The sequence below is a fragment of the Theropithecus gelada genome, chromosome 6, assembly GCF_003255815.1.
Source record: "Theropithecus gelada isolate Dixy chromosome 6, Tgel_1.0, whole genome shotgun sequence".
NCBI classification, from domain to species: domain Eukaryota; kingdom Metazoa; phylum Chordata; class Mammalia; order Primates; family Cercopithecidae; genus Theropithecus; species Theropithecus gelada.
This window is the reverse complement of record NC_037673.1, coordinates 7,496,970-7,517,033: the sequence shown is the minus strand read 5'-3', so window position 1 is coordinate 7,517,033 and position 20,064 is coordinate 7,496,970. Positions and strand designations below refer to the sequence as shown.

General features: G+C 40.4%; 1 protein-coding gene across 2 annotated transcripts in view; it reads right to left on the bottom strand.

Annotated features, from left to right (window-relative positions):
* The window catches only part of MTRR (5-methyltetrahydrofolate-homocysteine methyltransferase reductase), a 31,425-nt gene extending 11,422 nt beyond the window's left edge, over positions 1-20,003 (bottom strand). Inside the window, exons 1-9 of one of the 2 annotated variants that reach the window (XM_025388719.1) lie at positions 19,926-20,003; positions 18,173-18,326; positions 15,454-15,607; positions 13,587-13,704; positions 10,625-11,003; positions 5,682-5,804; positions 3,905-4,058; positions 3,070-3,158; positions 568-748 (exon numbers count right to left, since the gene is read on the bottom strand). In XM_025388719.1, coding sequence (XP_025244504.1) covers positions 568-748; positions 3,070-3,158; positions 3,905-4,058; positions 5,682-5,804; positions 10,625-11,003; positions 13,587-13,704; positions 15,454-15,607; positions 18,173-18,326; positions 19,926-19,981 — 1,408 coding nt within the window. In that variant the 5' untranslated portion in view covers positions 19,982-20,003. Of the gene's footprint in view, positions 1-567; positions 749-3,069; positions 3,159-3,904; positions 4,059-5,681; positions 5,805-10,624; positions 11,004-13,586; positions 13,705-15,453; positions 15,608-18,172; positions 18,327-19,899 lie in introns of both variants that reach the window. The other variant, XM_025388720.1, reaches the window with a different exon arrangement.
* Positions 20,004-20,064: the final 61 nt, after the last annotated feature.

The following is a 20,064-nucleotide window of genomic DNA, read 5'->3' as shown; positions in this document are numbered from 1 at the left end:
CATGAATATGTCGACTTGCACTGGTACGACATAGGCCCCTTTTGCTCTTGAAGGACCCTCGATCTGGACTGGCTCAGATGGGGGCATTTCTGCATTCTGCACACAGCACAGACTGCATCAACCTCTATCAATTCAGTATGATGTTCATTAGCTCTGAAAAAGGTAACTTTTTAACAGAAAGCCCATTTTTAGACATTTAGCTAAACAACCTTTCTGAAAAAAGTTAAATTAGAAAAGATGCTCAATTCTGAGGCAAAAAAAGAGAATAACAAGTGACTCTACTAAGACAGAAAATGATAGTGACACTGCTGGAAGGAAAAAAAAGAAAAACCAAAGGTTTGGAAGGGGAATTGTGTGACTTCTGGAAGGGCACACAGATGTCACAGCACCCTGAGAACAAGATATAAGATGTTTACTTACCAATCACCACCATTCATTTAGATGTATTCTTTATGCATAGAATACAAAGGGTAAGACAAGAGCAGCAAATTTTCTTTACTACAGAAAGGTGGCCTGCCTGTCAGTGCAGGAACAGCCACCACGGTGCTTGTGAAAGCGACTACTCACCAAGCAGGAGACTGAGCGGTGGCTGGCAAGAAGGGAAAGCGAGGAGGAGATCCAACAAGCAGGCGCAGGCATCTCGTACAAAGCGGCTATAATCGGCTGCCCCTTGTTTACTGCACAGCTCCTGTAGCCTGCGCTTTTCAGCACTGTCACTGGTATAGTCCACAAGGGCTCGCAAAAATGCCTACAAAAAGGAGCCCGCCTTAAATTATGACACAATTTGTGGGTAGAGCTATTAGAATACTCAGTTCAGTGTCTTCCTGGGGATGCGCCCAATTACCCAAGAAAAAAATGAGAAAGCCACTAGGAGCTATTGTCAGGAGGAGGGAACTTAATTTACCATTTGCTTTAATGTTGACCTGTTAGAAAAATTTCACAATGTAAATAAATAAATAAAAATAATAAAATTCTGAATCCCAATTTTCAAAGTCTAAACTCCCAAACAAAACATCAAACTTGCTAATAAGAATTTTTTATTTCAATGCAATTACAAGCTATTAATTACATGCATACATAGCTTATTTCTCAAGGGCTCTTTAGGAACAAAGCACTTCAGTGTCATTATTCGCATCAAATGTTATGTGAAATGCTAATGGGTACTGCTACTTTAAATTCCATGGCTCAAGACGATTATGTCCTGGACTTCCTTAACAGGGAGGACAAAATCACTGTTCCCAAAGGAGTCACAGGTTTCCAAAGGTTTAGCTGAAGAATCTCTGTCTAAAATACCAAGACACTAACAAATTACACCAAATGCCAAACTCAGTGTTGAACAAAAACAAGGACTCAGGAAACGCTGCTGAATGGACACCCCAAATCTCTGCTTAGACTTTTTGGAAGATAATAAAAAAATCCATCAATAACAGTTTGTAAATTCTAAAGCCAATACAATCTTCTAAATTAAAAGCTAAAACAGTCACAATTTTAAATCCTTTAACATACTTTTTTCACTTTAGAACTACGAAAACTTTATGGTACTAAAACAGGAAATACTGCACTGTTTTTGGAGAGCAAGCTGACAAACATTGTTACAATTTAAAATGTAAATATTTTTAAAACAGCAATTCTACTCCAAGGAATTTGTTTTACAAATATACTTCAAGTAAGTGTCCAAAAATTAATACAAGAAAGTTTGCCTTTCTTTTTTAGTAGTGAAAAAGCGAAAATGACTCCACTGCCCATAATTATATCAACAAATAATGGTGTATCCACAGTATCCATTAAAACTCTTTCCATCCTGAAATATACAGATTCTCGATTTAAGTTAAAAAGGCAAGTTATAGAACAGCACATACAATATGGATCCCCATATTTTCCTCAGGAAAGCAGAATTCAAGTGTTAACTCTGAGGGTTTGATTATAAAATACTTTGGTTTCCTAGGTTATTTCTGTATCCAGAATTTTTCCAATGAGCATACTATTTTTGAGGGAAAAAAAAAAACCAGGTATACATATATATACACACCAATATATACACACACATATATACACACACACACATACACACACACACTTTACACATATTTTAAAAGCAGTAGAGCTGAATCAAAATTGTGACTTAATCGGTAAGCTTTCATCACAGTAAATTAATTCTAAATTTACTCAAATTACATCTCGAGCTGATTACCAGGAAAGGAAGATGGAAAAAAAATATATATATATATATACACACACACACACACACACACACACACACACGTATTTAGAGACAGCTGAGCCTCTCTCTAAAGTAGTTTACTCATCCAAGACTAGAAATGTCATAAACACATTAATAAAATGACACGAAAACCACACTGGGGAGATGGTGGCCTAATTACAACACTCTCTATGCTCACTGATGATACAAGTGTGGCAAGGGACATGTGAAAAATTTTAGCCATTAATGGCCACTTCAGGGAACTGGTGAGAAGAAATCAGTTACAAGTAGTTTTAAAAAAACAGTTCCTGGTACAATACTGACATCTAGTGGATTGTTCTACCACCAAGTTCATCTAAAAACTGATTATTACCTACCAAAACCCTTCCATTTTTCCTGAAGCATTCTGTTACAGCAATAAATAGTTACATAGTATTACACAAAGGAGATCTTAACAACTGTAGCAAGTTGCAAGTGGTGGTGGTGGGGAATCCTAAGCTCGCATTAGCTTTCTGTCACCAATTACAGCAGCAGCAGCAACGTGTAGCTGGGTAACACAAGGTCAACTGCAGTCACCTCCATCACTGTGGAATGTGCTACACAGTTAATGACTAGTAAAAATAAGACTAAGAAAAAGCCCTATTTAAACTTCATTTCAAACAAAAATTAAAATGCAAATACAACATAAAAAGATTTGTATATGATAGTTATGATGATAGCACACACCTGTGAGAACTAATATTAAAAACATGCTATCAAGATCATATTTTTTAAGACTGCAAAGGGCAGATTCTAGATTTGTTTAATCAATCCTAAACAAAGCTAAGCATATTTTAAAATAGTTACCTGAAGAAGAGAGAAAAAAATACCTTTTTAGGAATTGCTCGGATTTCAAGACACCAGGTAAAAATGAACTGGAGAGAACATCTCGCAGGTATATGCTGGGGTAAGGCAGCTCCTTTCCAGGTAAAGACGAGAAAGGGGTTCATGACATAGAAGATAAAGAATAAAATGTTTTACACATTCCCCAAAACACAATTACTGTAGTACTTTACAGCACATCAAAGTGCAATACGACTTGTGGCAATGTTTATTCAGTCAAAAAAATTCCCCAAAATGAATACAGTGAAAAAACTCCACCTTACAAAAAAATAAAAATAAAAGACTATAAATTCAAGATAGGCCATATAAAAGAAAGGAAAATTATTTAAAATTAAGAAACAAAAAGCTAAAAAGATAGCAGTACTCCATTAGCATTATTACTCTCAAAAAATCAATTTAGGACTAATTCAAGATTCTAAGTAAATATTTATACTTTGAAAAATAAATAATTATGGATAAAGCAATTATTTTATATAATAGAGCAAAAACAAACATACTATGAGAAGTAAACATAATAGGAAAAAAATTTTTTTTAAAAACCTAGGCCAATGTTTCTCAAAAACTACATTTACACTCATTTTTCATATCCACAAATGTCCAATAATCAGAACATCCATTATCTTCTTATTCAGGGTAATTAACATGAAAGTTAAGAAACTAGCAATACCAGTGTATGCCTGTGTTCCCGGACCCTGATGCACAGCTGAGCCCCAGGCATCTGTGCGGCCACCACACAGGACACTGAACCTTAGAGCCACACTCTCACCATCAGCTCTAGTCACTGGCCCACAACACCCTAACGTCACAGCAGCAGGGCTGTACCTTTCTTCTTTGTGTCTGTCTTTATTTTCAAAAGGACATAGTGCTCTCTCTTATCTTCAAGCTGCAATCTTTGGAGTAGGCTTTGTACCTCAGAATCACTGTTAGGACAGATTACGCTGAAGGCATCTCCAGGCTGATAGGAAAAGTCTGTTTTCTAGGGAAGAGCCAAAATGAAAAAATAAAATAAAATCCATTATATGTGTTACATAGTTTAAGCTATAGGGGAACAAAAATGTAGTTTTCAATATCATGATTTTAATATATGAACTCAGAAAGAAAACAGAATTTCAAAAAAAACAACAACACAATTTTAAAAAGTAAGCCCAACTAACCAAATAAACATATTTTCATTATTAGCAGTTACTATTAAAAAGAAATCTGGCAGTTATCCAGTGTTTTGCTTTTTATCATTGCATACTTAAAGAATGGAAGTCAGACCTTCCTTGTTCTCTACAAAGTAAGGTCCTATGGCGTTTTCAATAACCCATGTAAATATAAAAATCCCTCTTACAAAAACACAGATGTACACACACACGAAAACATACATTATGACCAAAAGAAATTAATTATGATCAAAAGCATTGGTTTTCAATTTTCTTCTCCTTACTTCACTCTTTTCCTTTAGGGGACAGGAAAGGGTACTTTATTTCCTTAAGTTTAAAACATTACACCATCTGGCTTGATACTGGCTGTGAGCAAACATGGGCTGAAAAAGCCACCACTTCCCAAGTCAAGTCTATTACTAGGCCCATTGCCTCTAAGCCCTAGAGTGATACAGATGCAGGCTACAGCTCTGAGAAGGAGCCTCTCACAATGACACAAGCTCACATTTCTTGCCAGCAAGGGCGACAGACTGGATTAAGCACAGACCAACCCTTGCCTCTTTATGACAAAAATGTAAAATACCAGAACAAAAAATATTTTGGTGTACATAGTACTAATATTTATAGATGCAAAACCATTTAGTTTTGACACATTATATTTCTTTTTTTCTGTTAGGAAGTTCAATTAAATCTACACAGACGGCCTTAATGTGCCCTTGCTTTTCTGAAAGAACCCACTTAACCTCTCAAGACTTTCACAAACTAAAGGGTTGAGCTAAATGACTTTGAAGAGGTACTCAAGCACTTATTTTAGGACTGTCGATCAGTTTCTTAACCTAAGGTCAACGGATTCCAGCAGGGTGTGGAGGGTGGGCAGGGGGCCCATGGACGGGGTGCATAGAGGCACATCTCAGACTAAAACTGTATGTAAATGTTTCTATATACAGTGGGCCCTCCATATCCTCAGGTTCTCCATCCTCAGAATCAACCAACCCTGGATGGAAAATATTTGGGAGGAAAAAAACAATAAAAAATAACAGTAAAAATAATGTAAACTTAAAAATACAGTATAGCAACTACTTACATTGTGGTTACTGTAAGTAACCGACAGATGACTTAAAGTATAGGGGAGGATGTGCACAGATTACATATAAATACTATAACATTTTATATACGTGGTTGAGCTTTGAGGATCTGGATATCTGAAAGGGGTCCTGGAACAAATCCTTCAAAGATACTAAGGGACAAGTGTAATCATTTTTCGGTAGACCTCTTGTTATATAACCAAGCACCACGCAGCTCAGCGCAGGTAACCAAGCACCACGCGGNAGCACCACGAGGCTCAGCGTACGTAACCAAGCACCACGCAGCTCAGCGTATGTAACCAAGCACCACACGTCTTTCTGCACATCTTGACAATATTACTGTGCTGAGAAATAAATTTTGCAACTTACTGAAATGTCCAATTCTACCAGCAGAGTGGTTTTTATGGCATCGTTCGTAGTAAGTTGAACTGCCTTTGAAATTGGAACTTGAAAAATTGGATCTGCTGAAGTCACAGATGCTTGGCTTTCCTCCTTTAGAAACAAATGGGACAAAATGTAAGTGCAATTTTCAATTATACCCTTCTTTCGCTTAGTGACTATGCAAGATCCATAGGGACTTACAAAATCTCCTGGCTACTTAGTATTCATTTCCAAGGTAAATGAGTGCAGACATATGGAGCTAGCTTTTCAGAAGAGAAGCTCGATTCTATTTCAAACTCTTTATCTATTAGACATTAGAATTTCTGAAATACACTTAGAAAATACAAAATACTGGCATTTTCACATAAAGATCTAGTAGTTTTCCTAATAAACTATGTACAGGGAAACAGTATGTATGCAAATGTTTCAGGAAGGAGAGGAGATCTTAAACGATGTGAAAGAGTTTAAGAATGCAACATGTGTGTATGTGTGTGTGTAGATGGTCACAGGAACCCCCTAGTGTGGGGTAATGCTGTTCATACGGCTGCTGAAATATGGCTTGTGAAATATGGCTAGTGTCACTAAGAAACAGAATTAATTTTAACAAATGTTCATTAATTTAAATTTAAGTAGCTATATGTGGCTAGCAGCTCTTGTACCAGACATAGTAAGTCTTGGAAAACTGCAAAAAATCCCAATTCTTTATAATACTCCCTACTCCTTTTCTATATTCCTAAGTTTAAAAACAAAATATTTTAACAGTACTAGTCAATTAATCATGGATAAGTGGCTATATGGGAAAGCTGGGATGAAGGTCAGTTCTGGGTGTCTGGGGTGTGGGGGTACTGAGATGTACCCCTAAGAAGACTGCCTTCTGCAAAGGCTATGGCAGTGCTGATAATGACAATCTCTGCCACCTGCAAGAACCACTTCAGCATTCTCACGTCACACCTTGCCCCTGCCCACACCTCTTTTCAGAGGCAGCCCACATCCAATGTCTAATCAATGACTACAAAGGTCCAGCCTCTTTGTTCCAACTCAGGACAACTCTGAAGACCCACCAGCTCCAGAGAACCCTGTGGGATTGGCTGAGGCCTTTGCTGAGACTGCACAGCAGCTCAGCTTCTTTCTGTGCCCAATCTTGCTTCCATCCCTCCATGCCCAAAGATGATGCTGTCAAGAGGATGCCCTAAAAACATCTCATTGTTTGACGCCTGGAACCAGCCTGTGACAGTGCCAGGGTAGCCTAGGAAAGATGCTAAAATGGAGTCTGGAGCTGGATCATCTACCTGGTTGACAATGAGACCACCACACTAGTGAGAGAGCAGACAGATGGTACCAGCACACAGCAACAATGCAACCGTTAAGTAGCAGGGAGAGCCAGTGGAAGCAAATGCATTACCTTGCAAGATCCATCAGGTGCTTGAGAACTATGGAGAAATAGTAGAAGAGAAGACTGGTGGGACTTGGGAGGGCTACTGCTAAACTTCACTCATACTTGAAAAAAATGCAAAAAGCTTAAATGATGAATCAACAATTAAGAAGTAAGTATAAAAGCCAGGGGACATCCACAGGAGCTTAGAAAGACACAGTCATCTCATACAGCTCATGACAGCAAAGGCAGAGAAAGCCAAGGACTAACTGGGAAAAAAATTCTTGAATACCCAGATTCCCTTTAAAATACTGACTACCCAGAAGCCCTTAAAAATCTTGACTACGAAGAATCCCTTAAAGATCTTGACTACCCAGATTCCCTGAAAAATCTTACTACCCAGATTCCCTTGAACTCTTCGAGCCTGCAGATGCGGCCAGTCCTTCCCATGAAGAGTAAGAACTCCCTTCTCACATCTGGATGGTGTAGGGACCTCTGCCCACAGCATATGCCTGTGCCCCCACCACCACACCCCATCCCCTCTCCTGGTTGCTAGACCAATAACTGGGGTTGTTGCGACACACTCAGCCACTAAAGCACTGGGCCAGTTAAGGAAGGTAAGGGCCTAACCCCTAAGAAAGTACAGGACAGAGCACTATGCCCCCACAGGAGCCAGGAGAGTATGCACACGACAAGACAGCTGAGGTCCTAAATTGAGGAGGGCAGAACACAGATGCAAAAAATGAGCAGCTCAAAAAGGCACTGGATCAATCCTTACAATGAAAAAAAATCAAGGAGACATGTAAAGGGAGCTGTAGGCAGCTGCTCCAATAAAAACGACCCTTTGCCCTGTTTCCAGACCAGCAACCCACTGACTGTAGGAGAGAACAGGTCCCTAGGAGGAGGGACTGTGCGACACTAGAGAAACTGTACTTGGCAATGGCTTCTGCAGTCCTTCTCCCAAAGGGGAAATGTACACTGGGCTAAGGGGAATGTGCAGGCATTCCAGGGTCTGTGAAGAGGGGGTTCAAATGAATGTTGTTACCCAGGGACCCAAAGCATCAGCACAGCTCGTCTGTGACAGCAAGGCACATGGGGGGCAGGCGGTAAATGGAGTCCTGGCCCAGGACCCCCAGTGGCCACTCAGCAGCTGGCACAGGGCAACACCGAATTCTTGGCCTCTGACATAAGATCTATAATCATGGGGAAGGCCAAGAAGAAGTCTCTGAATTTGACGCCATCCTCCTCCCTAAACACCGAGATAGAACAAGAGAAACAGAATAGCATCCTGAGAGAAATGACATCCTTAAAAAGCTGATGGACACAGGGGATGGTCTCTCATATCTCCATTTAATTCACCAGTTTGACCACTGCAAAAACCACACAAATCCTGGGGGATGACACTGAACTACTGGAAACTCAAACAAGTAACAGGTCCGCTGTAGCCTCTCTGCAAGCTGGTTTTCCTTGACAGAGTAGACTAGCATGGCCTCAGGTACAGGGACAATGATTTCGTCAAAGTGCTCCTTCCCAACCCTATCACTAAAGAGGATCAGAAACAGTTCACTTTGAGTTGGAACAATGTATACATTTACAATTATGCCCCAGGGCTCTCATAAGTCTGCCTGCTGTTATGAGTCTGAATACATGTGGAACACCTGCAAAGCACCACACTAACCAGCTTACTCTATCAGGGGCATTGTGCTATCAGACTGAATGAGCAACGAGAAGTGGTCAGAATACTGGAGTCCTTGGTAAGACCCATGCCCTATGCAATTTAAGGGCTTGCAGTGTCAGCACAATTTTTAGGGTTCTAACAGTTTGGTGCACGTCAGGACATCCCCTCCCAAGTAAAGGCCACACTAGTGCACCTTGTACCTCACTTCTCCTACAGAGAAGCAGAATCACTGCTAAGCGTCTTTAGGATCTGTGGATAGCACATCCCATACCTGAGAGGACTGCTGAGACCCAAATACGAGGTGACAGAAAAGGTCACCAGCTTTGTGTGGGGCCCAGAGCAGGAGAGAGCTCTACAGCAGGTGCAAGTGACGGTGCTTGTTAACAGGTCCTGCCGCTCTACCACACAACCCAGAAGACCCTCTGGTGATAAGAGGTAATACTTCCGCATGGGAGAAAGGTGCCATACGGGGCTGACTGAGGCCTCTGTTGAGACTGCATCGCAGCTCAGCTTCTCACTGTGCCAAATCCTGCTTCCAACCCCTCTGTGCCTCAAGGCGATGGTCCCAAGAGGATGCCTACAAAACATTCTTTTTTTTCCCAAGTCTTTACTCTCTCAGTATATTATTTCATATTTATATTGTCTCCCTTCAATACTTCAGATTTGTTAAATCTTTTAACTACATTATTTACAACTCAAGTCTATTTAATGACACTTTCTATTAAGAAAAAACCTAGAAACCGTTTTTTTTTTTTTTTTGAGACAGAGTCTCACTCCGTCGCCCAGGCTAGAGTGCGGTAGTGCGATCTCGGCTCACTGCAATCTCCGCCTCCTGGAAAAAACCCACAAACTCTTAACAGATCTTCCTCCTAACTTAAAACTCCTAGTCAGATGAATGAGTACTCTCTATCCCCACTGGCATGAACTGATTCTGTCTCTGGTGCATCACTGTACTCTGCTCCCACCAGTCCAGGCATACGTTGTCTATTCCCAAACCAGACTGAGATACACTTATTGCAATTATCTCACTAAACAATTCACAAAATAATGAAGTACAAGTGCAAAAACAATAGCCCACAGTTGTTTATACACAAAATCATACTTGTATGAAAGTTTTAGAAAGACACTATAAAAGATGCTAAAAAAAATTGCTATCATACGAGGTGTCTACAAATAGTGCTAATACACAAGACAGATGCTGCATCCAAATTATTTCTTAAATGTCTACATCTGTCTTCATTAAAAAACGAGAACAAGACACTAAAACTGGCAATAACTGCAGTAAGGCTGTGGTTTTTGTAAGAAAAGTCCACGTGGAACTCCAAACAGCCACTCAACAGAAAGAGGACTTAGCTCTGGAAACTTATTTTAAGCAGGTTAGAAAAAAACTTCAGGGTACCATACACTGACTATGGCGAGAAATTAGCTATCGTGCAACGTGATACTCAACTAACTGCCCATACAACTTACCTCTGTTTGACTCATCTAAAATGAGAAACCAAGTTGTTAGTTCTCCAAAATAATGACGAAACTGAGTTCTTCACTATTTACTTCTTCAAATACAGAAATAATAATACAAGACCTTTTGTAATACCTGGGTGGGAAAACTTTTACTGGAAGGGGCCAAATGCCTTAGGCTTTGCAGGCCCCTGTGGTCACCATTAACTCTGCCATTGTAGCTCAGAAGTTGTCACAGACACTACCTAAATGAATAGGCATGGCTGTGTTCCAGTGAAATCTATTTACAAAAGAAAGGTGCTGGGCCACATTTGGCCAGTGAGCCATAGTTTGTTGACCTCTCTTCTAATGTAATAATTTAAAAGCCCAAAGCAAACATTCATGATTAAAAAGCATCCACAGCATAAAGAAAAACTTGCTTACCTGGCCAAGAGACTCCTGCAGATGTACCTGCAAATATTCTGGGGGTAAAGCAGGAACATTCAGAGAGGCTTGTGAGAGTGGGGGTACCGAACGGGTAAGTGAGGACTCAAAGTCTTCAATTAAAACATTGGATTGGTTGCTGTTCACTGCATTTTGCTTCAAAACCTCAGAATCCTTTCTTCCTGAATCATCGAATCTCAGAAGCTCGACTTGTGATTCAATGTATAGCAACTCTGACTTCACAAGGTCTGTCCTCGAGGACGCAGGTGACGCCACCGGGGCTGTGCCACTTATCTCCTCTTGTCCTCTGCTTGACCTAAAATGCTCTCTGAGGGCCGGCCAGAGTCCAGCAATCCATGGCTCAACCACAAGTTCTAAACTGGACAGTAAAAGCAAAGGAAAAACAAAACAAATGCCTAAGTTCTCCATCTGAACGCAGAACAGGATAATGACAGTCTGTCCATTTGGCAAAGTATGCACTTGTTAGAAACACTATGAAGACCATTCGGAGTACAAAAAAATGCTTCATGATTAAGTTTTAAAAAGCAGGATATATTATGTGTTCATTAGCACTGCAGCTGAAAACATGAGCATGTATAAAGGTAAAAGAAATGAAGAGGGACAGGAAGATATTCTAGTAATAGGATGATAGGAATAGAATTCCTCTTAACGTCCCAGAATTGGTAAATTTTATCTTAAGAAGATATAATTTTAAATAGGCATACTAATGCTAACAGAACTTAACCAAAATCCAAGCCCACCATAATGCTGCAAATGCTCATTCCATCAATCAAATGCACATTTTTTTTCTGCCTAGCCGATTTACTGATCTTTTCCCTACAGATTAAAATATCACCAAGAAATCACTACAGATTAATGCCAAGTCCTTGGACTAAATAAATAAAGCCTTTCTCTCAGTCCTGAACTATTTTATTTATTTATTTATTTTTATTTTAGTAAAATTCCCAGGGAAGCTGACAACAGGAGGAAAAAAAAAGCAACCATCCTCTGGGAAAGTTGAATTCATCATAAATAGATTGTTTTAAATGTGGCAGTCCACCTACTATTAACAAATGATGATAACAACAGCCATTCCCTGAACAGAGAAGTAGAGTCAGTGGATAAGACCGTGTCAGGGCTGTGGAAATAACACCACTTTCAATCACAACTGAAAGGAGGTTCGATTAAATTCTAATTCCTAAAGCGAAATGAGTATTAAGAGGACGCACATTTCAGGCCTGTGTCTCATCATGACTCAGGCTGTCATTTCACTGTGCTCGGTAAGTGCTCATGTAGTACACTGCTCAAAATGTGGTTATATATTAGATCTGCCCTGAGGAGCCTTTGTGAAAACAAGTTTATAAAATTACAGGTTCAATAATAACAGCTACATTTAAAATATCACTTTCATAACTCAGAAATATTAAGGTGATAATATGCGTTAACCATGAAGAGAGCTAACGTTCACTAAGTGTTTACTACATGATGACAGGCACTCTTCTAAGAGGACAACATGTATTAATCCGTTTGATCCTACCACGAAGCTTACACAGTAAATAGATTACTGTTATTTATTGCATAGAGGCAAAAACCGAGGAACAAAAAGCTTAAGTAATTTGACCAAGTTCTCAGCCGGGAAGTGGCGGATCAAGGATTTGAACCCAGGTATTGGACTCATGCGTGCATTCGTAACCCCATTTAGTGTGGTGGTATGTACATCAAGCAAGAATGTCTTGAAAATATCTTTGTTTCAGAAAAAGGAAAAATTGAAGTAAGGTAGTTAGGTTGAAAAATCTAAGCAGTGTAGTCTACTGAAATATACAGTCAAGCATTTTAATACTGACACCAATAAATCAACAGAGAAAATGAAAGCCTTTGAAGAGAAGTGAAATATAGATGAGTGATGGGCCTAATGGTAATGGATGACACAAGCTTTACATTAACAGTTAAACACAGCCCATACAAGACTGAGCATTTAATGTCAATGAGCTTCTGGCAAAAGAAAACTCAACATAAAGGTACAGAGCTAAAAGTGAATTCGCAAAGAAATGTCACAAAGCTTTGTCACAATCAGGAACAATATGTGTACTGGGGATGTGGAAAAAACCCACAGCAGCACAGCTGAAGGGAAAGATGGAAGAAGTGGGCACGAGGGTGAGTTCGGCAGAAATACAGTATGCCGAAAAGCAAGACATTTGCTGAATTTGTCATTTTCTCATAAACAGATTATTCAGTAACATAGTGAGAGAAAATTAAATTAATACATGGACCTAGTAGAAAAAAATCAAGGGTGTGTGCTATTATCTGGCTAAAATAGTTAAAGGCTAAGTAAGTTATAGGACAGTATCTGTAAGACCACTGAATAAACACATCAGGATAATTTGAAAGGTGCCACACTGGGTGAAATACTGACCTGTAAAAACAAGAATAAAAGTAATGAAAAGATAAAGCATGTGTCTGTAAACGTTTGATTGGCATGGTGGCAAATGGCCGTTCAGAGGGTAAGAGCACGCCAAGCAATGCAGCCTACAGTGCAGGCCCACAGACCCACGCTCTCTAACGGCGAAGTGTGGCTCACCAGGCTCCCTCCATGTAAAGAGCCCAATCCAAAGGCTCCGTGTGCACGGCAAGGAGAATGGCATGCACGATTCAAGTTGCTAAAGAACAAGCTGATTTCTGCAAATATCTACACTGTTTAAAATAAAGATAACTGTACTGGGGTACCTTTTCTAACTCTTGTCATTAGCACACACTGAGAAGGATGAGACAGACACAAAAGAAAATCAGCAAAACAGGTAAATCAAGCTCTGGCCGACTCTCTTGGGTCTCAAAGCTAAAAAAGCTAACAAAAGTAAAACATGAGGAAAAGTTCAGTGTTAAATGAAAAGCCAACACGTTTTATAAATGAACTTTCATCATGCACAGAGGGCTTATTGGAATAAACAGAGAACACTGCCCTTACCCTACACAGTCATCTGCATGTCCAGTGTCATAGAAATGCCGGGCTCCAAGCTCTTGAAGTCGTTTATCAATTATTTTCCCCCCATTGCAAAAGTAGGTGTATTCTGAATCACCAAGACCTAAAGAGCCCAAATACATAATTAATGCACGATAAGGTTTAAATTTAAGGACATAAAGAATAGGTAAATAAAATATCTAAAATAATACTATTCCATGCTCTTTTGAATGGAGTAATAATGCACAGCCTCACATTTTATTCTCCTTGAGTAATACTATGCATGCAAGCAGCTTTCTTCTATTTTACAATATAAAAGTACCAGATATAATGAAACAAAATACTTATTGGCCACTGGTGAAAGAAAAGACTTCACATTTTCATCTCCTTGACTATGTGTAAAAATACAGAAATCTTAAAACAAGGATCAGACAGGTTGCAAAACCACAATATCTGTTATCTGTACATTTTTTCTGATACTGAGCAGGGGTCAGCCAACCATAGCTTCTGGGCCAAATACAACCCACCGCCTTTGTAAATAAAGTTTTATTAGAAGACAGTCAAGTCCATTTGTGTACATATTATTCATAACAGCAAGAGTTGAGTAGGCCTGCAAAGCCTAAAATATTTACTATCTGGCCCTTTATAGATAGAGTTTGCTGACTCCTGATATAGACAGGTACACCTGCCGTATAAACAACCACAATAACGATGTGCTATAAATGTTTCTGTGTTGGGGAAATTAAGAATTGCTTCTATGTCTCATGGTAAAAACAACAACAACAACAACAACAACAAAAAAAAAAAAGGCTTCAATTCCTCAGCTGAGTAGTCATCTCCATGTTCTTTCTCTACAAAAGGGTAAGAAATCAGTGGTTCCACGCTCGGGCCTAACATTGACTAGAACAATGGGATAGGCTTCCGCTCCTGTCTTTTCTGGATTTTTAAACAAGTACGTGTTCTCTCTCTGAAAATACAGAAAGTATAAAAACTTGAGGTAAAAAAAAAATTATAAATACTGTGAAATACTCTCTTGAACATGTTATATATGACAGATCATTGCCAGGGTTACAATCTCAAATTTCTAATCAGTTATTTATTATACTCAACCCATCCTTTCCAGATACCCTCTCCAAAAAATAATCCTCAAAAAAAATATATATATATATAGGTCACGAGTCAGGAATGCGGACTCTCAATTCCCCTCTGGTATCATATTGTGCTGATCTGGTCCTTCTGATCTTTTAACATTTTTAAACTATGGTTCACAGAGTCCTAGGTCAGTTTTTCTTAACCTGGGATACACGTTAGAATCACCTGGGAGCTTTTAAAAATAATGATGCCAGGGCCCTACCTTGGAATAATTACATCCGAATCACTGGAGCTGGGCGTAAGTCATAGAATTTAATAAAAATTCCCCTAGCTAATCCTGATGTGTAGCTAAGGAATGAAAATCATTCATTCTGGGAGAATTGTTCTTAGAGAAGTTATCAAAATCATTGGGAGTGTTTTGTTTTGCTTTGCTTTTCTAAACAGAGGAATGGCCTGAGAAGTTGCTTCTTCAACGACTGTTTCAGTAGGTTTAGGATGAGGCCCAGCCACTGCTACTCTGAAAATGTTTCATGGCTGCATCTGAGGCGTGCCCTTAATTAAAATGCTACTCAAGAGGTTCTGCAGAGGTGTGGCTCTGAGTTCAGTCTGGGGAAGATTCAGAAAAGGTAGCACATTACATACATTTATATATACATACATATAATATTTACATAAAAAAGACAAAACCTCTATGATCACACTTCATAGTTCCGAAAGATAATTCAGATACCAGAGATAACAACAGTATACTATATTAAGATCAGAAGAGAGAGTCCATTACCCAGTAACCCATACCGCAGGTGAGCAAAGAAATCAACCGGCAGTGTTTGGTTCTGTATTTCCTTAACAAACTTGCGGGCTGTGTCGGGTGGATCTCCGGTGCCCGTGGTAGAAACCACAACAACAAGAGGAGCTGTTTCGGTTTTTAGATCATACTACAAAACAAGGATATCAAGTCAGGGACCTAACACTGCATGCAGTTTTGATTTAACACAGCAGCAAAGCAATCAGCTTAGTTTCCCGTCTTGTATTTCAATTTTCCTCCTTGCCAGGTTTTTTGAGATGACCAGTCCAGTGACTACATGCTCTCAGCTTAATCAAGTTGCCTAATGCAGGATGTCATTCAAGGAAACCATGCGTCTGTTTTGTTGATGCTCATCAAGAAGTTGGGGGATTAACATGTCTTTCTCTTCATGTGGTGTATGAGAGTCAGGGACCAGAAAGGCACAGACAAGACCCATCCCAGGTTTCCATCTAGTCTGGTCCTTCATTTTCAGAAAAATCAGAGGAAATAGGATATAGTCAACTCTTTGCCACCGAGTCATGGGCCAAACATTAACATGAGCTCTGATCTGCAAGGCAAATCAGCACTGCTAAGAGCCAAAATGAGGCACCGTGATGAGCTGCCAAGGAGGAAGAGCAGCTAACTGGGTGGAAACGTCTTTTCATAAGAAAGTAAAAAAAAAAAAAGCAAGGAAAGAAGTGTTAAAATGGGGATGGGGAGACTCGAAGTAAAGAGAACTGATACATAAGCACTCAGGATTAGAATGGCAAGACAAGGAAGCAACAAGTAGAATACTGTGGTAAAGAAAGACAGCAATAAAAACACCACAGCTCTGAGATCTTGAGCAAAGTATAAAACCAGCCATGTGTACTGCATGTGACACTAAGGCAGAGGGACAACAGGGCATTTTAAAACTGGGAAATTTAAAGTGTCACTCCTTCTAAATCAGGGAGCTGGCTATCAAGAACCGCTCCTCGTTCCCTCAGGTTTCCCGAGCTGAGAATATCATTAGCTATAAGCTCAGCTATAAACTCTTACAAATCTAGTGTATTCTTATACTCACGTAAGTTTAAATATTTCAAACACAGCATTTCACTCTTAACTCTGAGAATATCATTAGCTATGAGCTGAGCTATAAACTCTTACAAATCAAGTTTATTCTTATACTCACGTAAGTTTAAATATTTCAAACACAGCATTTCACTCTTAACTCTGAGAATATCATTAGCTATAAGCTGAGCTATAAACTCTTACAAATCAAGTTTCTTCTCATTCTCGTGTAAATTTAAATATTTCAAACAGAGCAGTTCCTTGTCTTACTTATAAGGACTCCACAAGCTCTACTGCCCATGAACACCATCTAATTTGGCTCCAAATAATTCACCTTATTTTTCATGCTGATAAAAGAGGTAATGACTTGAGCTAACTTTTTACCAAGGCATTTAATGCTTCCAAGACTCTATATAAGTTGTGTGTGAAACTCTGCATACAGAGTTTGTATGAGTAAAGTCATCTTGAAAAGGACTATGTGAACTAGGAAGGAGATTAGATTATGAACAGCTAGAGGAAACCATCAGCCAGGGAGGACAAACAGCATGACTAACTTGGTGTTAAAAAAAAAAAAAAAATTTCACCATTCATCTGACTGACAAAACACCTGCTGATCACCTTACTGAGGTCAACCACAAGGGGCCAAATCAGGACTAGTTTTATGATGTTGATGGCTTTGGTTTTGTCCAAAGTAACAGATGCAGGTATTTCATCATGTGGCACTGCAATGTGAACTGAAGTTATTGCAGAATGACAGAGTCTGCTGACTGGCGGTCTTCTCCAGGAAACTCCCTTTTCTCTGGTGGCCAGAGTCACCATGGTAGGGCTGCATAAAGGAACTAGGTGAGTCTCCTTCCATGAGCTGGGTTTATAATTCACTTGAGCTGCATACAGTCTAGCGTTCAGAACTAGAGTCTCAGGAAAGGCCAGAGGGGGTTGTGCACTTGAGTGAGAGAGCACTGGCAGGGCAGTCTCTGAATCGAACTTTAACCGCTTAGCGGCTGGCAAATCACCTTGTGGTATAAAGCCCCTGCCAACTGCTATCACCTGAATTGTCTGAAATAGTATAATCTGGAGGCAGCAAACTAAATAAAAGAACACAAGATTGTAAAGTTGCAAATACCCTAAGGTAGGAACTTCTGCAGAGACCGAACGTAAACAACTAGTCCCTGAGGAAACAGCCGAGTGTTTTCCAGATCCTTACACTACTACTTTAAATTCTATTTCACAAAAGAATCTAAGCGGTCCTTGATCAGGAGGAACTCTAACACGAATGGCAAGGCCTTTCTTTTGGGGAAAAAAATGGGGCACTAGGATTCAACAGACGGAAAGTACACCTGAGCAGGCAAACACACATCTCACTTGTTCTCACAGCCACCCTGTGAAATAGACACAGCATATGCTACTTCTGTCATTTACAGTTAAGGAGTTGTTACTTGTTTCAATTTTTGAGACCATTTAGTCTAATTCAACTGCACACTTCTACATTAAAAAAAAAAAAAAAATGCTGGTGATATCTTACCATACCACTGAACAAAAAAATTTCTGTTAAAAAACAAGGACTATCTGGTGGTATTTAGTGTCCTTTATTGTTTCATAAACATCACTTCCCAACCAAAATTCTTCAAAGCACAAAACGGTAAAAATCCATTGTAACAGCTCTAACCTTACTGGATTCACTAATACAGTGCAGATCTGCAGAAAATCCATGGACCACAGCTTGCTCACATATTTCTTCCGCGATAGCCTTTGCCTGTCCCTGCTGTGTAGCATATAGTAACAGAAACCTCCTCATCACTTCAAGGCATGTAACAGTGAAACTGAAAAATGGGGGAAAAAAGAGAGATCCTGTTTTTAATGAAATAGTAACAACCTAGAGGTACTGATTCTCCCTCAATCTTTAAGAAACAATGCAACAATACCCAAACGTAATATGTAATAGCCTTTTCTAAATTTGTTTTTAGCACTAATCTTAAATGAGCCTAAATAAGAATTCATCGAATTAAGGAGAGTGTAGGAATGAAACTCTAATTCCATGGCTCAGAGATCAGACTATCGGCTCGGAACTACTTGGGTTTGAATCTGTGGTTCCTAAGTGCAACCCTGTAGGCAAGCTTCCCAAATGACCTGTACCACAGCTCCTCTATCCTAAAAATGAGACTATTACCACCTACCTGAAAAAGGATGTGGCACAAGAAAAGAACCTGAACAAAACTTGAGGCACAGTATCATTCCCAACAGTCTTAAATATCTTTTGGTGTCCCCTTTCTTAAAAAATATAAAAGCAAAAATTATATTAAAATGATAGGATTCTTGGTTCCTACTTGATCCTAATGCTAAACAAACTAATCACAGTACTAAAGGTAACTGAAGCACATCAGTTACCTTTTTTGTATTTAATGGAAATCAAAAATATGTGAGTGTATGCGTATATTACATACAGGTGCATATAAAGAAAAAATATTTCCAATCCACTTAAAACATTTTACTAACACGATTTTCCTGAAGAGATAAGCAATAGTAAAACAAACGACACTCACAGATTTTTTTTTCCATACTCATCTAATGGCTAAAACTGGTGGGCTGTCAATTTGTGGAGACAGATTTAAACTGAAACCCAAACCAAAATACTGGCTTTTGGTGAATGAACCGCCCAGAACGGCTCTGGCACAAAACAGGTACTCGACAAGTTATCTGAAAGAGTAAATAAACAATATGAAAACACTACACATTTACAGCTCACAGAAAACGGTGGAAACGATCACGAAAATCTTACTACAGCTAAAATTTCTATCACTTCCCATGAAACACACACATCCTGAGGACTTCCCAGGATCAATCAATCCCTCAGCCCTGCTACTGCCCCACAACCCGGCACCACGTTCCCACGACTCTCAAAGAAGGCCCGGGCCCCAGCAGCCCCCGGGGCGGCGCGGAGGCGGTGGGCAGAGCTCACTGCCGCATCCCGCCAGGTGGGCTCTCGGAAAATCCCCGGTTCCCCGGAAAGCGCCGCCCCAACCCGACACGTTCCCCCGTTCCCCGAGTCCCCGAGTGCGGTTTCCCTAGTCCTAGGAAGTGCCTAGAACCAAAGGCAGAACAGGCGGAGAGGTCCCACACCACCCAGGAGCCCCGCGCGCAGAGATCGACGCCGATCTCCGGCACGGGCTTCCGGGGAAACCAAGGCCAAGGCCAAAGCCAAGGCCAAGGCCAAAGCCAAGGCCAAGCCCGAGGCCGAGCCCGCCCCCGCGGCGACCCCCGGAGCTCAAGGGGCGTGGGAACCATGGGCGCAAGCCGGCTGCCTCCCCTCGCTCCCCGGCCCGGGCCGCCTCTCCCTCGGGATTAGTGCGGGGCCAGCGGCCGGAATCCGGAAACCGTAGCCACCAGCGCTTTTACCTGCGCCGCGCCAGCCGAGGACACACCTGCACAGCGCGACTTCCACCAACGCTGCGCCCATGCGCACTGCCCTAGTGCCCATGCTCCGTACCTAGGACCAATAGGAAGTTCCGAAGGGGACCTGGGCCAATCACATTGCGCGGCTGTGAGTCGTGCTCCCGCCCC